At 41.2% G+C, this 15,938-nt stretch overlaps 1 protein-coding gene across 5 annotated transcripts in view; it reads left to right on the top strand.

Moving 5' to 3' along the window:
- Positions 1-15,938, top strand: part of VPS53 (VPS53 subunit of GARP complex) — a 143,576-nt gene that overhangs the window by 80,641 nt on the left and 46,997 nt on the right. For all 5 annotated transcript variants that reach the window (XM_077851815.1, XM_077851817.1, XM_077851814.1 and 2 more), the window contains 2 exons: positions 2,924-3,018; positions 13,185-13,427. In XM_077851815.1, the coding sequence (XP_077707941.1) occupies positions 2,924-3,018; positions 13,185-13,427 (338 nt within the window). The remainder of the gene's footprint in view (positions 1-2,923; positions 3,019-13,184; positions 13,428-15,938) is intronic.

Raw genomic sequence — 15,938 nt, 5'->3', positions numbered from 1 at the left:
GAAAATTGCCCATAAATTAGTAAACAAAGCCAAATACAAAATATTTTATTTAAAACATGTTGATTGGGCATCCCGGGTGGCTCAGCGGTTTAGCGCCACCTTCAGCCCAGGGCGTAATCCTGGAGACCTGGGATTGAGTCCCACGTCGGGCTCCCTGCATGGAGCCTGCTTCTCCCTCTGCCTGTGCCTGTGCCTCTGCCTCTCTCTCTCTTTCTCTCTCTCTCCTCTCTGTGTATTCTCATGAATAAATAAATAAAATCTTAAAAAAAATAAAACATATTGATTTCGGGGATCCCTGGGTGGCTCAGCAGTTTAGTGCCTGCCTTCAGCCCAGGGCGTGATCCTGGAGTCCTGGGATCAAGTCTCACATCAGGCTCCCTGCATGGAGTCTGCTTCTCCCTCTGCTTATGTCTCTGCCTCTCTGTGTGTGTGTCTCATGAATAAATAAATAAAAATTTTTTAAAAATAAAAATGAAAACATGTTGATTTAAGACATGACAACATTCTGTGTTATATAAACTCCAATTTATAATTACCAGAAGCTATCCTGCAGATGTGTGAATTGTTTTGTCACAGGAAAAAATATAAATGGGATAATTACAATCCTTATAATGACTATTAATAAAAAGCTATCTGGGTATTGTGGCTATAGTTTTCAATTCTAAAATCAGATATCTAGTCTTATAAAAGTTAAATCACATTTATCTATTCATTTAACAATCACCTTATTGAAAAGAATGAAATAATAAAAAATAGATCTGACTTGGAAAATACAGAACAATTAGGTAAAGACCACCCATACATAGCACTATGTCATGGATCTGCCGCTTAAAAGATGGAAGTGTGAGAGAAACTCCCAGAGCACCTGAGAAATGAAGTAGAACTTTGAATTCAGACAAGACAAACTCCGTGAACCCAGGCTGGGGCGTCTCTGGTGGTCTCAGCCTCAAGACCTGACTTTGGTGGTGGCTTCTGGATAAAGCAAAACAACCCGAGTGTAATTATTTTAGGAAGGACCAGAATTTCTAAAAATCTTGCAAAAAAAAAAAAAAAAACCGAAGACATGGAACTCTCTAAAGGTGATAAAGGGAGAGCTAAACAGGAGACTGGGATATGTCTAAGGTTGACATTTAATTTACAGTGTTCATTTCCAGTTTTTACAGATGCTTTTAACTATTACAGTGTTTTATTTTTAAAAGTTACTAGAAGAAGGGAATCATTATTCTGTTTGTCATTAGGGGCTTAGTTTTTCCTCTATTAAGAGGTATGAACAGTTCTATTCAACAAGTATGCTATGAGTATCAGTTTATTCCCAAATTGTACTCTAATATCAACCCCAGCAAGGGCTCAGGGTCCTTTTGTTGGCATTTGACAATGAATAGAATTGACTTTGTTTTTTCAGGAATACAAAGAGATATGTAGGAGGATATTCACTTATTTCTTAGATCTTTTGAAAAGGAATTAAGAAGCAAACAGAGTTTTTAAATGCTTGCCTACCTAGATGGCCTATATATCAGTGGTTTTTAAGTATCAACTGGGGGCCAGCACTGGCCCTGTTTTACAGTGGCCCAAGGCAAAAACTAAAGACAAAATAGTCTGCTTGCCTGCCTATCTGTCTATGTATCTATCTATCTGGTATAAGATCACCAACTGGTCACCTAGGTGGCTCAGTGGTTGAGCATCTGCCTTTGGCTCAGGTCATGATCCCAGCTGGGATCGAGTCCCATATCAGGCTCCCTATGGGGAGCCTGCTTCTCCCTCTGCCTATGTCTCTGCCTCTCTCTGTGTGTCTCTCATGGATAAATAAATAAAATTAAAAAAAAAAAAAAGAAGGTCACCAACTGTCTTTTCATAGGAAGGACTGCCCTAATGCTGCTATTTTCTCCCTATAAAGTATTTGGGTATAAAATATTCTTAAGGGACTGGTGAGAATGGAAAGTAGCAAAACAAAAAGTTAGCAATGCTATGTTGGTCCTTTACGTTTCTTTTTCTTGCATTTACTCATCAATTCAACAGTTCAGGAACCGTCTCAGCAAAGCAACACTATAAAAGAAAGAGTTCTAGTTCAGGAGATAGGAAGCTTCACCATGTGCCTTTGGGCAGACTGCTAAGTGCATTTTAGGTGTAATATAGTAGTCTAATTCCTACACCAAGGGTTGTTGTGAGGAATAGATGAGATGTTATTTCATGTACAAGTGCTTGATCCAGCTGAGTGAAGTAAGTCAGTCGGAGAAGGACAAACATTATATGTTCTCATTCATGTGGGGAATATAAATAATAGTGAAAGGAAATATAAGGGAAGGGAGAAGAAATGTGTGGGAAATATCAGAAAGGGAGACATAACGTAAAGACTGCTAACTCTGGGAAACGAACTAGGGGTGGTGGAAGGGGAGGAGGGCAGGGGGTGGGAGTGATTGGGTGACGGGCACTGGGGGTTATTCTGTATGTTGGTAAATTGAACACCAATTAAAAAAAAATAAATTCCATAAAAGCAAAAAAAAAAAAAAAACAAGTGCTTGATCCATAATAAAAACCACTAAATGGAGGCCATCAAGAATAGATGTGAAATCACTTTATAAATTCTAAAGCATTATGCAAATATAAGGTACTGTTATTAGCTAGGATTAAATTTTTTAAAACAGTCCTATGATGAATAGCTTCCAAATTAAAAGCACATGTGTTATCAGAATAGCAGTAAATCTTTCACCATACAGGGCAAGTCAGTGATATTAACAAAACTGGCTCATTGTTCACAGACTGGCATGAATCAGTGCAAGACATAGTCCCAGTTCAGCTACACGGAGTGCTTATCTGTGTCAGGAGTAAACTTTGAAGGGATTTTTTTCTTTGAAACTGCTTGAAAACTTGAAAAAATGGCTTAAGTATAGATTTCTTTCTTTCTTTTTTTCCCCTCCCTTTACAGCCAAAGAAGCCTAAAGCCCCAGACAATCCATTTCATGGCATTGTCTCCAAGTGTTTCGAGCCTCATCTCTACGTGTATATTGAGTCCCAGGACAAGTGAGTGATGAACGTTTTGCTGTTTTCTACTGCGTTTCTCCCTCCTCTAGTCGTGGTTGGGCCTCACAAGGGCACAGCCCTTTCCAGAGGTTGAAGGAGGTCACAGGCCTCCTGTGACCCTCCCTGGAAACCTTCTAAGGAGATTTTTCACTCTTATGAATATTATCATTTATTGTATCCATAAATCTTAGAACCCCTAGTTTTACTCTAATAATAAGGTCCTAAATGGATCCCTAACAAACTCTTCCCACATAGGTACTGAGCTCTTATATAGCTACACTTGTCAGCCCACAGGGCTTGACCATGGCAGGCACTGGAAAATACAGAAAGAAAGCCTTGTCTCTAATATACATATTTTTCAGTATAATTTGTTTAGGTTTTCATTTTGAAATGATTTAGACTTCTGAAAAAGTTACCAAAAATCCTCATATATCCTTCCCCCAGAGAATGCTACTGTTTTACATAATCACAGTTATCAAAACCAGGAGGGTGACATTGTGCCATGAATGTCTACTTTCTGGCCCAAGATCCCATCATGCATTTGGTTGTCAGGTCTCTTTAGTTTCCTTTAACCTTGAATCCTTCCACAGTCTTTTGTCTATTTCTCATGACCTTGACACTACAGAGTATTGATTGACAAGTTATTTTCTACATTGCCCTCAAATTCAGTTTGTCTGATGTTTGCTCTTGGTTAAATCTAGATTTTGCATTGCAGGCAAGTATACCATACAGGTGATGTCATGTCCCTCTGCTTACATCACATCAGGAGGCACTTCATGTGGCTATGTCTCATTACTGGTGATGTTAACTTTGATCACTTAAGATGGTGCTTGCTAGCTTTTTCTGCTTTGAAGCTACTATTTTTCTCTTTGTAATTAATAAGTATCATGTGGGGGAATACATTGGGACTATGTAACTATTCCTGTTTCTCCTCACACTGTGCCCACTCATTTTGACATCCCTTGATGATTCGTGCCTGAAGCAGTTATTACTATAGTGTTTGCCAAATGTTGATTTTCCATTTCCATCATTTCTCCTGTATTTATTAATTAGATTTCTTCTGTAAAGAAGCACTTCCCCTTCATCCGCCTGTGTGTGTGCTTATTTATGTCAGTATGCACTGGTAGATTCTTACTTTCTTTTATGGATTTTTTTTTAAGATTTTATTTATTTATTCATAGAGACCGAGAGAGAGAGAGAGAGAGAGGCAGAGACACAGGCAGAGGGAGAAGCAGGCATCATACAGAGAGCCTGACGTGGGACTCGATCCAGGTTCTCCAGGATCATGCCCTGGGCTGCAGGCGGCGCTAAACCGCTGTGCCACCGGGGCTGCCCTCTTTTATGGATTAGCATCCATTTAATATACATACTTTTTATAAACACAGGAGTTCCTAAAAATTTTCACAAAGCAGCCCACTGCTGCCACGTTTCCTCACAGTGGTCAGAGGAGTATGTTCAAGTTCCAGTGTCCATTTTTCATGAAAAAGAGGAAGGCCTCTCCTCATCCCTGAATTTCTGTCCACAGCCAGAGGATCAATTGAAGACCCTTCCACACTGGAAGGCAGATTTTGGAAAAGTCAGGTTTCTGGAGACAGGCTGGTCCTGGCTCTGAGACGAGGCCTTGTAGCCTAAAAAACATACTTGGGAGGACCCGACAGTGGCTCACGTGGGGAGCACAGTAGCGACTGTGAGAGAGTTCTCAAGGGAAGTTCTCTGGGAAAGCATTTAGGTGCTGAAATTTAGTCCCTTTTTTTTTTTTTTTTTTTAATGCTTCTGTTGTGGGTTAGCAAATTCTTATTTCCCAATATGTTTCAGAGGCAAACCATAAGATTAAGAGATTTTTTTTAAAAAAAGGAGAGAGAGACTTTTTCAAGTGGATTCACTACATGGGACCTTATTATTATTCACCTATTTGATTCTGTAGATTGCATCTACTTTTTGACCCCATATAAATACAAAATGTGGGGATCCCTGGGTGGCTCAGCGGTTCAGCGCCTGCCTTTGGCCCAGGGCGTGATCCTGGAGTCCCAGGATCGAGTCCCACGTCGGGCTCCGGGCATGGAGCCTGCTTCTCCCTCTTCCTGTGTCTCTGCTTCTCTCTCTCTCTCTCTCTCTCTCTCTCTCTCTCTCTCATAAATAAATAAATCTTTAAAAAACAAATATAAAATGTTTCATATTAAAGTTGTAGAAAATGAACTTTGTAGAAGAGCTTCTATGTTAACAGAAACAACCTCCTGTTTCCTAGCCCCCAAAGAAAGAGGTGCTTTCACATTTGCCTTGCAAAGCCAGGCTGCCGCCTCCTCTCTATTCTTTGGACTTATGTCCAAAAGCACACAGAAAGGCAGTAATTGCTATTGCCATTTGCTCCTTTGGAACACCTTGTCTTCTGTGTTAAAAGGTTTTTTCTCAGGAAGTTAGTGAGACACCTCAAGAGACAGGTAAAAGACCAGTTATTTAGTTATTTACCTAAGAGATTAACAGGTATTAGAGCAGCCCACCTAGATCACTATTTTTGGACAAAACCTCTTCTCTCATCAACTCCAATTCTTATTTTTAAAAAGGTTTAAAAGCTGTTGGATCCAGAGTTTAAAGTGGATATCTGAAATAACCACATACTTTCCTCAGACCTACCTGGTCTAGAGAGTTGTTTTTCTGAATTCTCTTAATTCTGGTATCTACTCTTTTCACATAGCCTGGATTCATATAAAGTGTACTCATTGTTCATGATACTTCGGGCAGAGAGCCAGACCACCCTTCCTTAGGGACTCTCCATTTCTCTATGAAAAATGAAGTGCTGGCCACTCATCCTGCCGTTTGGCCTCACTAGGATGTTTCCACAGCACTGGGGAAGTAGCAGAAGCTACTTGTAGGAGAATTGCGTAGGTTGTGCTGTTGTCGCTCCAGAATAAGCAGCAAAGGCTTGAAGTAGAAAACAGAGTTCAAGAAATCCATTTCCTCATCTTTTAAAGCAGAGAATCAGACAAAATAATGCCTATGGCAGTGGCTATTAACCTTTTTTTGAGTCATGGATCCCTTTGAGAGCTCAATGAAACTATAGACTCTCTTGCCAAAAGAAAATTCACGTAAACCCACACACTATCTTGAGTGCAGTTTCAAGGGGTTCTACAAGTCCTTTTGTCAAAGAAACCTAAGGGAAGAAACTCAGGTGGGGACTGATTTTGTACTTATTACAGTCTTGTAGCTTTGACTCAAAAATCTGCAAGGGTGGAAAATCTTAGACCATTCACAAGCTCCCAGATGACAGAGACCCAACACAGTGTAGTGGAAAGAGCGTGGGCCTAGATGCCAGACAGACCAGGATTTGAGTCTGCACTCACTAGCCTGGGACCTCAAGCATGGTACTTAACCTCTTGGAGTTTGTTTTATCCTCTCTACAGTCAAGTTAGTAATGTTCCCCCCACAGGATCAGTGGCCAGGATGAGATGAGATGACATGCTGGCATTTGGCACAAGTGATACCTGCCCTGCCCACCTGGTGCTCTCGTTCCAGACTCTCAAGTAGCCCTGATCAGTGTTGCCAGCTTTCTGTTGGGCCTGGCATGGAGTCCGCCCTCTCATCTCCCAAGCCTTTCACCTGCCCAGGCAAAGTTCTGGCAGCACCTGCCCCAGCCAAAAGCCAAATAGCAGCGGGAGAACTGCAGAGCCAGTACCTAGGGAGGAGGAAGAAAGTAAGGATATCCCCAGAGCTGTCTCCTCAGCAGATTGGGCTAACCTGTCCTTCTATGTTTTAAGCAGCTTTCTCAACTTTTGTTTATGTTCAAGAAGGAAGTTATATAACTTTTACTCTTGGGAATGTAGTGATTTTCTCTGGCTGACGCTTGGAGAAGAGATTTCTCTACATAGACACTTTCTTTAAATTGCAGACAAGAGTGCCCCCATTACTCCTTAGTACTTCAGTGTGTGTTTCCTATAAATCAGGATACAGTCTACCTAGCCACAGTGTACATATCAATGTCAGGAAGTTAACTTGATCCATTAGTACCATTTAATTCATAGACTCCATTCCATTTCACTGGTAGTCCCAGTCATGTCTTTTCTAGATCCAGGATCCGTGCCAGAATCACAGGGTGCATTTACTTGTCATGTCTCTTTGGTCTCTTCAATCCAGAAATATAACTCATTCTTTCTTTATCTTTCATGACCTTGAAATTTTTGAAGAGTACAGGCCAATTTGTTTGTGGAATGTCCCTCCATCTGAGCTTGACTAATGTTTCTTCATGATTTATGATTTATGCAGAAGTGATGCTGGGTTCTTTTCAGTAATTCATTTTAGGAGGACACAGTGTCCTACTTGTGTTCAATTTTTATTACTTGCTTTAGATGGAGTCTACCAGGCTTCTCTATTTATTAATAAGTAATAATAATAAGTGTCAGGAGAAACATTAAAACCATATAAATAGTCTTTTTCTCATCTTCCACCTCCCGCTGATACCTGCCTGAATCACTTATTACTAAAACAGTTGCCAAATGACAATTTTTCTAATACTGTCAATTATTATTATTATTAATACAATTTTTCTTCTGCTTTTATTAGTTTGCATTATATTTTAAGAGAAAGCTTTCTCTTTTCCACATTTATTGTGTCAGCATGTACCCATAGATTCCTATTTTATTCAGTGGGTTATATCTGTTACTACCTTCTTTTTTTTAAAGATTTTATTTATTTATTCATGAGAGACACAGAGAGAAGGCAAAGATATAGGCAGAGGGAAAAGCAGGCTTCTCTCAGGGAGCCCAATGTGGGACTCACGTCCTGAGCCAAAGGCAGACGCTCAACTGCTGAGCCACCACGGGCATCCCCCGTTATTACCTTTTTTTAAGTTTATGTTGGGATAAGTTTATACCTACATAAAAGTTTCAGAAATAGCACTGATTGCTCATATTCCTTTCTCCCAAGTTCTCCTGATGTTAACATCTTATATAACCATAGCAGTTACCACTCCAGCAAGTTAACGTTGGTACAGTTCTATTTACTAAACTCAGGATTTATTTGGATTTCCCACCAGTTTTTCCACTGATGTCTTTTTTTTCTTTCAGGTTCTGTCATTGTTTTAATGCTCAAATTGTCCCTGATTTGGCCACTGGAATCCCTTCAAACTGGTTTTTCATGCTTTTTGCATGCACCTATCATTTCTGGCACAACAAAATATACCAGAGTCTCTGGCACTTTCCTACCCCAGCCCTGGAGTCACCCATTTTTCCAAGATCCCTTGTTTCTTTGGAAATGATACTTAGAAACTAAGTTCGGAGGATCAGATATGTTCATTACTGCTTGAATGTTATGCTTCTAGGCACTTGCAGTTGAAAGAGCTAAGGATTATATGTGGGTATATACATATATGTATACCTCCATATCTGTTTTTATACCGACTTATTAAAACCTGGGAGTTTATGCCAATAACTCTAATTCTGATCTAATACCACAGGGTTTATTTTAGCCTCTCCTTTTCCTTGTTTCTAACTACCTTCCACAGCAGTGAGAAACTTGGCTCCCCAGATCTTCCCTGTATTTATTTATTTGCCCCATTTACCTGTGTGTAACCCATCTCCCAGTTGTGATCAAGCCAAACCTCAGCTCTGCAACACCACTGGCCATACTAGAGCCAAGTCGTCGGCCTCTACCTAAGAGCAGGGGAGGAAGGGGTCCAAGTTAGTTTGAGTACCCTTGAGTTAACAAGCTCTGTAAACTCTGGGGGATCCTAAGCTTCATTGCCCATGATCTCCTCCTTGCCAGCTTTGTCTGACTGCCATCTTCCTTTCCCTGTGCCATTCCAGTTAGAGTATTGTTGCTGGGGATGCTGACTGCAAATCCCAGAAGAAACTGCCTTAGTCTTTCCTCTACTGATACTGCTCTGCAGTGGTCTTTCATCTTGGGTCATTTCATCGATCGGTGGAACCCTCAGCAGTAGTTCACATGGCCCCCTGACATGCTTGTACATTCTTGGGCAGAAAGCTCATGCTGCAAAGGAGGAGGTGAAAGATACCATCCACATCCATGGTGTGTTCCTTTAAGCTGGAGAGAAAGTGAACATAGCAACAAGCACAATGCCATCTATCTGTAGAGTTTTTTAGTGTTGTGAAATCAAAATCACAGTACAGTGGATAAAGCTGGCTTTTGGAGTCAGACACCCCTAAGTTCAGATTCCAGCTCCAACAAATTCTGTGACCTAGGGCAAGCTATATTATTTTGCTCAGCCTCAGTTTTGTCATTTACAAAATGGAGATAAGAATGCCTTCTCCTCGGGGCTGTTGTGAGAAGATAGTATTTCTAATGCATCTGGCACAGATGCCACCCAGGCATCTGTTTATAGGCCTGTGGCCTGGTGGGAGATTGTGGTGTATGGCATGAAGGCATGAAGCTACCAGTAGTTTGCTGTGGGAATACAGAGGACTGTATAAATCAAACTGAAGGTCAAACTTTTGCCCCATCCCCTCTTCCTTACGTCCTCCCTCCCACAGACCATATACTGTGCTCACTTCTACTCCAGGCCTTTATTGCCTCATCTAGTCTACTGCAGAATTTTCTCTCTGGTTTCCTTTGTCTGAAACAAATGGTTAATATTGTCTGTACTGCAAAATTAGCATTTTGTTGCTATCTTGAAATCTCAACATCATGAGCATGAGCGTTCTGACTCCTTACATAGATTAGAGCTCCTGATGGGTTGATGCTGTGTCCTGACCACCATACCCAGCAGCACCTTGATCAGGGCTTGACCCTTTAGAAACTCTTCCTTGATTGTAATTGCTTTATAGTGTGAAAGACACCTCCTTATGACTCCACTCAGCAGGTCAATATGCCACATGCTCCTTTCTCTAGTAGTCTTACAGGGTCTGGCCAGACTCAGGCTAGTGTTTGGTGCCTAGAAGAAATGACAACCTTTGTTGTTGTTGTTGTTGTTGTTTTTAGTTGAACTCATTTATATCTTGTATGTATATATGCACATACCATATCTTATACATATCTTATATGTATATATGCACATACTACATGCTCAGTTTGAAATCCATTGGATAGGGCCATCTGTGCTGTGACATGTTGATTACTTGTTTTCCAGTGTCTCCTATGGCACAGAAGCATGGAGATGCAAAGAGTAGCATTGTAAGGGAGGGAAGCTTACTCTGACGGGTTTATATCTCATCTGCCCAGAGGACGGCGTCAAAAGTGCTCTGGGAGACAGCCTGCAAAGTATACAAGAACTTCAGAGGTTTTCTTTAAGTGGAAATTTTCTTTTGTTTTAGGAGCATGATTAATTTATAATCCTACTGATCAGGTTGGCTCTGAAATACGAGGCAGGGAAGTAAGTATCCTGACTTCAGCTACTAGGGGAACTGGATGAGTGGTTAAAATAAAAACACTTCAGAGCTCTGGCCCCTGTTTTTGTTGGCACTAGAGATTTGGCAATTAGCATCTCTCCTAAGAAGACTCAAGTGGAACTTTTTGATTTCTGTTATGTGCTCTCCTCCCCTGCACCAGCCCCTGCCCCATCCCCACCTTCCCACCCTTCTGCTCCTGTCCTTCAGGCAGAGTGTAGGGCTGACCAGCTGGGTACATACTGGGCACCGACATAACTGGAAGATTACCTTTACACACATAAGCGTGAGGGGTGGGCCTGGGGAGAGCAGGAAGAAATAAACATTATCCCTCAAGGAGCATGTGATAATGCATATGAACCGGGGAAGAAGATTGAGCAAGCACCTTTAGCTTGTGTACCAACTTCAGCTTATCAGTAACTAGCTAGATGCTGGTTCAAGAAGGATTCTGAAATTACACCAAAGATCAGTGAAAGAGAAAGCCATTATTGATACATTGCTGTGCTGCGGGCCCAGGATAGGAGAAGGCTGTCATGTTTCCTTTTTTTTTTTTTTTTTTTTTTTTTTAATTTATGATAGTCACAGAGAGAGAGAGAGAGAGAGAGGCAGAGACACAGGCAGAGGGAGAAGCAGGCTCCATGCACTGGGAGCCCGATGTGGGATTCGATCCCGGGTCTCCAGGATCGCGCCCTAGGCCGAAGGCAGGCGCCAAACCGCTGCGCCACCTAGGGATCCCTGTTTCTTGAACATTTGACATCCTTCCTTATGCTGGATAGTAAAGTGTTACAATAATAATAATAATAATAATAATAATAATAATAATAATAAAAATGTCAGTGTATGGCAAATGACAGAAGTTGAAATTGAGACAGAAGGTGGTGGGAGTGGGAGTTGTCCAGCCTGAGCCCTGAGCCAAGCCTAAGGATGAGTAGAGAGGTAGCAGAAGAGCCTCCTTGGCCAGGGGAGGCATCCAGGCATTACAGGCAAAGGCCCAGAGTCAGGGATAGAGATGGGGCAGGGGGCAGTTGAGGGGAATCTGGCTGGCATGGAGGGTCCCCATGCAGGAGCAATGAGAGATTACAGGAAAGGGGGGGCAAGAAGAGGCAACAAGGAATGGGGTGGTGACCCTGCAGCTTCCTCTCCTTCCCTGCTTGCTGACCATCACCACAAAGACCTAGCCTAGACCTGAAGTTCTTTGAGGGCAGAGTGGCTACATCTGGATATAATAAACTTTCAATAACAAAATCTCTTGAGTAAAATGTCAATTTTCTCCTATTCCTGCTAATTGATGCTGTGTGTGGTTCTTGTCTTTTTCTTCCTGTTACATAAATACATTTTGAAAGCACAGCTGGATTCTTGTAGCCTTAGACAGCAACCTAAAAAGACATAAAATGTCAAGAGGTGGGGACTCCTCCCATTCTTCATACAGCACAAATGTGCAGGAAACAATGAGTAGAGCCCTGTTGGGTCCTAGCTATGATGACTCAGTATGACTGAGCCAGATTCAGTGATGTTTGAATGGGGGATGAGGAGACAGCTACAGCCGTCATCACTGTCGTGACCTGCTGCAAGCCTGAGGCTGCCATACCCTCCCTTGTCCCAAGATTTTTTACCCTTTTGATTCTGAAAGTTTTAAGGAAAAAACTGCATTAAAATACTGCATTAAGTGATCCCTGGGTGGCGCAGCGGTTTGGCGCCTGCCTTTGGCCCACGGTGCGATCCTGGAGACCCCGGGATCAAGTCCCACGTCGGGCTCCCGGTGCATGGAGCCTGCTTCTCCCTCTGCCTGTGTCTCTGCCTCTCTCTCTCTCTCTCTGTGACTATCATAAATAAATAAAAATTAAAAATAAAATAAAATAATAAAATAAAATAAAATGAAATACTGCATTAAAACCCCAAGCATTAGAATATTTCTAAGTATATAAGAATACTTAGGCATCTGTCTTATGTGCACATTTAATAATATCAAAATATTTGCTGACACCATAACCTTTTTGTATTTTCAGACGTACGAAGGTAGAGTGCTTAGCATGAAATTTGAGCCCAGGCTATTTGGTTTTGAATCCTGGATCCGCTCCTCTCTTGCTCTATGACCTTGGACAAGGTCCTTAACTTTTCTGCACCTTGCTTTTTGAAAATGAGGACAGGAATAGTCCATACTTCATAAGGTTATTGTGAATATTGAGTGAAGTGCAGTGAAACGACATTTCTAAAGAGCTGACATAGGGCACCTGCAGTGGTTGAGTGTCTGTCTTTGGCTCAGGTCGTGATCCTGGGGTCCTGTAATCAAGTTCCACATTGGGCTCACTACAGGAAGCCTGCTTCTTCCTCTGCCTGTGTCTGCCTCTCTCTGTGTGTCTCTCAGGAATAAATAAAGTTTTTTTAAAAAATAAATTACTGACACAGCGTGTGCCTGGTATATTGTATGTGTTCAGAAAATGATCACTGTTGTTACTTAGGATTTTCATTTGTGGAGAGAGGAAATGGTAGTAAAATGATAGTAGGACCAGTGCAAGCACTTAAATGGTAGCTTCTAGGCTCAGCTATGCCACTAAATTGTGTGACAAACATTTTAGACCTTAATTTTTTCATCTCTTAGAGGATCCAGTAATACCTTATCTCCCTTACAGAGGCTTGGGGTCAGATGTGATCATGAAATGCCTTGAGAAGCATAAAGCAGCACTCAAATTATTGGAGTGCTGATGGTGGTTAATGAAGATATGGATAAAAGTCTGATTTTAAACGTGAAAAGCATTAGGAATGATTTACCCATGGCAATTGAGCACATTTGCTTTATCTTTCTTGAAATAACATTGTAGGATTTCTTCCTTCTAGAAACCTTGGAGAGCTGATTGATAGGTTTGTGGCCGATTTCAAAGCCCAGGGGCCACCTAAGCCCAACACTGAAGAAGGAGGTGCTGTGCTCCCCAGCTGTGCTGATCTCTTTGTCTACTACAAGAAGTGCATGGTGCAGTGCTCTCAACTCAGTACTGGGGAGCCAATGATCGCTCTGACCACCATTTTCCAGAAGTACCTCCGAGAATATGCCTGGAAAATCCTTTCTGGCAATCTACCCAAGTGAGTGCCATTCTTGCTGATCTGAGTGGTGAAGCAAGATTCTGAATATACCTAAATATGGGAATCTAAGAAAATCTAATCTGAAATTGTTTACTGAACTGCTAAGAGTCTCAGGGAAGGAGGGAAACACTCTTACCGAGTTCCCAAGGGTCTGAGATGATTTCCATTCTAATGGGATTCCACAGCTGATCAAGACCATTAGAGGAAATACCGTCACTGGCTGCCAGCATAGGTCAGATCTTAACCACAGTGAACTCAAGGGTCAATTCCATCATGTATGTATTTATTCTGTGTGGATTCAACAATAGGTAGGTGGCCAAAAAAAGTAAGGTGGTGGTGGTAATAACTTTTATTAACAGCACAGGCAGTTTCATTCAATGAGAGTATGCCCTGGGATGATAAACACATGGGAAGCATGAATCTGCATTTCCCTTGATCTGATTATGTTCCAAAGTCTCTTAGTTTGTATGTGTCTTGTTGAATAGAGTCTCATGTTTAAAGATGTGGTAGGACTTGGGAAGAGGAGGTTACATAGCACAGCCCCTAATTATAGTGACTTCACGGTGTTCTGGGACATCAGAATATTGTTATAATGCTTATTAATTGAAATAAATGGCTGTTCAACTAGATTTTTTCAACTAAAGATTTTTGGTTCAAGGGTGCCTGGGTGGTTCAGTTGATTAAGGCATCTGACTCTTGATCTCAGCTCAGGATTTGATCTCGAGGTCATAAGTTCAAGCCCTGCATTGGGCTCCAAGCCCAGCATGGACCCTACTTTGATTAACTAATTAAAATATTAAAGATTTTGGTTCTATAGCAATTTTGATTATGATAGAGTATGATCTAAAGTAATGCTTTGGTGGGGACACCTGGATGGCTCAGCAGTTGAGCATCTGCCTTTGGCTCAGGGTATGATCCTGGGGTTCCCGGGATCAAGTCCCACATTGGGCTCCCTGCAGGGAGCCTGCTTCTCCCTCTGCCTATGTCTCTGCCTGCCTCTGTATCTCTCATGAATAAGTAAAACCTTAAACAAATAATAATAATAATATAAAGTAATGCTTAGGAATTTAGTATTTATAAATTATCCCCCCGGCTAAATCCAATAATTCTGGAAGTAGTTGCTGTTGTTTTCACTAAAATGTGTCCTACATGGGAGTTTTACATTATCTGGAAGAAAGAAAATAAAATACCTGTGTTCTAACCAGAGACTTGAAGTAATAGATATATTTCACCAATGAGAATTTCTTTGACTATGATAAAAAATATTTTTAAAAAATTCTAATAATTTTTATCCTGATCACCAAAATATGTTTATTATAGTTTAGAAAACATAGAAAAGCATAGAGACAAAAATAAAAGTCAGCTATAATCTCACCAGCCAGAGAAAATAAATATAACTTTTTGGCATATATTTTTCTGTTCTTTATTTTTATATATAATGTGTGTGATTTTGTGCTTTGGTTTAACAGTATTGGGTCTATACAGCTTGTAGTTTTCTGCCATGCTGCTTTCACTTAACATCATCCTGTGAGCATTTTTCCCCATGTGTCACAGCAGGAAACAAATGTTATACTCGGCTAGGGTATTATCACCAAAGCAAGTATTCACAGAAATGGGGACAAGGTAAAAGGAACCAAAAGAAGGTTCTGAAGCATCCCAATACTAGGAGGTAGTTGTTACCTGAAAACTCGCTTGAGAGCTGGGGCTGTTGATGAAGGGCTGCCACACAGAAAATGGAGGGCCACAGTCCTTGCCAGCACCACTACTGAAGCAGAGGGAGTAGGAGGCCTCGTTAGTATTCAGATGTGTCTCTCCTCTACCTCTCCAACTTCTTGCTGCAACTTCTGTTGACTGAACCCAACAGGAGGCCAGAGGGCCAGGGAGCCAGCATGATAAGTCTGTAGAGGTCAGTCTCCTGAACCATAGAGAAGGAAAGAGAAGAGTAATGAATGGATCTGGGAGGCCAACAGAGAACATTCAGCATTCAGGACATTGTATAGTCATCAAAACACTTAATGTTGATGTTGTGATAATCCAACATACAGAAGAACCTCACTTAACTTCTGAAGTTCTTATTGATTATCCTCTTAATTGATAGATAGGTTGGGCTCACTATTTTAGTTTAGTTTTTTTTTTTTTTTTTCAAGATTTTATTTATTTGAGTGAGTGAGTGAGAGAGAGCACACAAGCATGGGCAGAGGGAGAGGGAGAAATAGACTCCCCTGCTTAGCAGGAAACCCAGTGTGGAACTCAATCTCAGGACCCTGAGATAATGACCTGAGTAGGTGCCTCCCCCAACCAGTTTAGTATTTTAAATAACACTCAGAAAAGCATCCTTGAAAAGGAGTAGAACCACTGGATCAAATAATGTGAACATTTTTTTAAGCTCCTGAAATATACCTCCAGGAAGGCTGTACAACTTAATGCACCTGACCTATAGTGCAAGAGAGTGTCAGCATCCTCACACCCTTGTAAGTGCTGGAAATGAAGAGATTTTCAAATCTTTGATTA

This window comes from Canis aureus, chromosome 16, assembly GCF_053574225.1.
Source record: "Canis aureus isolate CA01 chromosome 16, VMU_Caureus_v.1.0, whole genome shotgun sequence".
Lineage (NCBI taxonomy): Eukaryota > Metazoa > Chordata > Mammalia > Carnivora > Canidae > Canis > Canis aureus.
The sequence above is the reverse complement of the archived record's forward strand: the minus strand, read 5'-3'. Positions and strand labels throughout refer to the sequence as shown.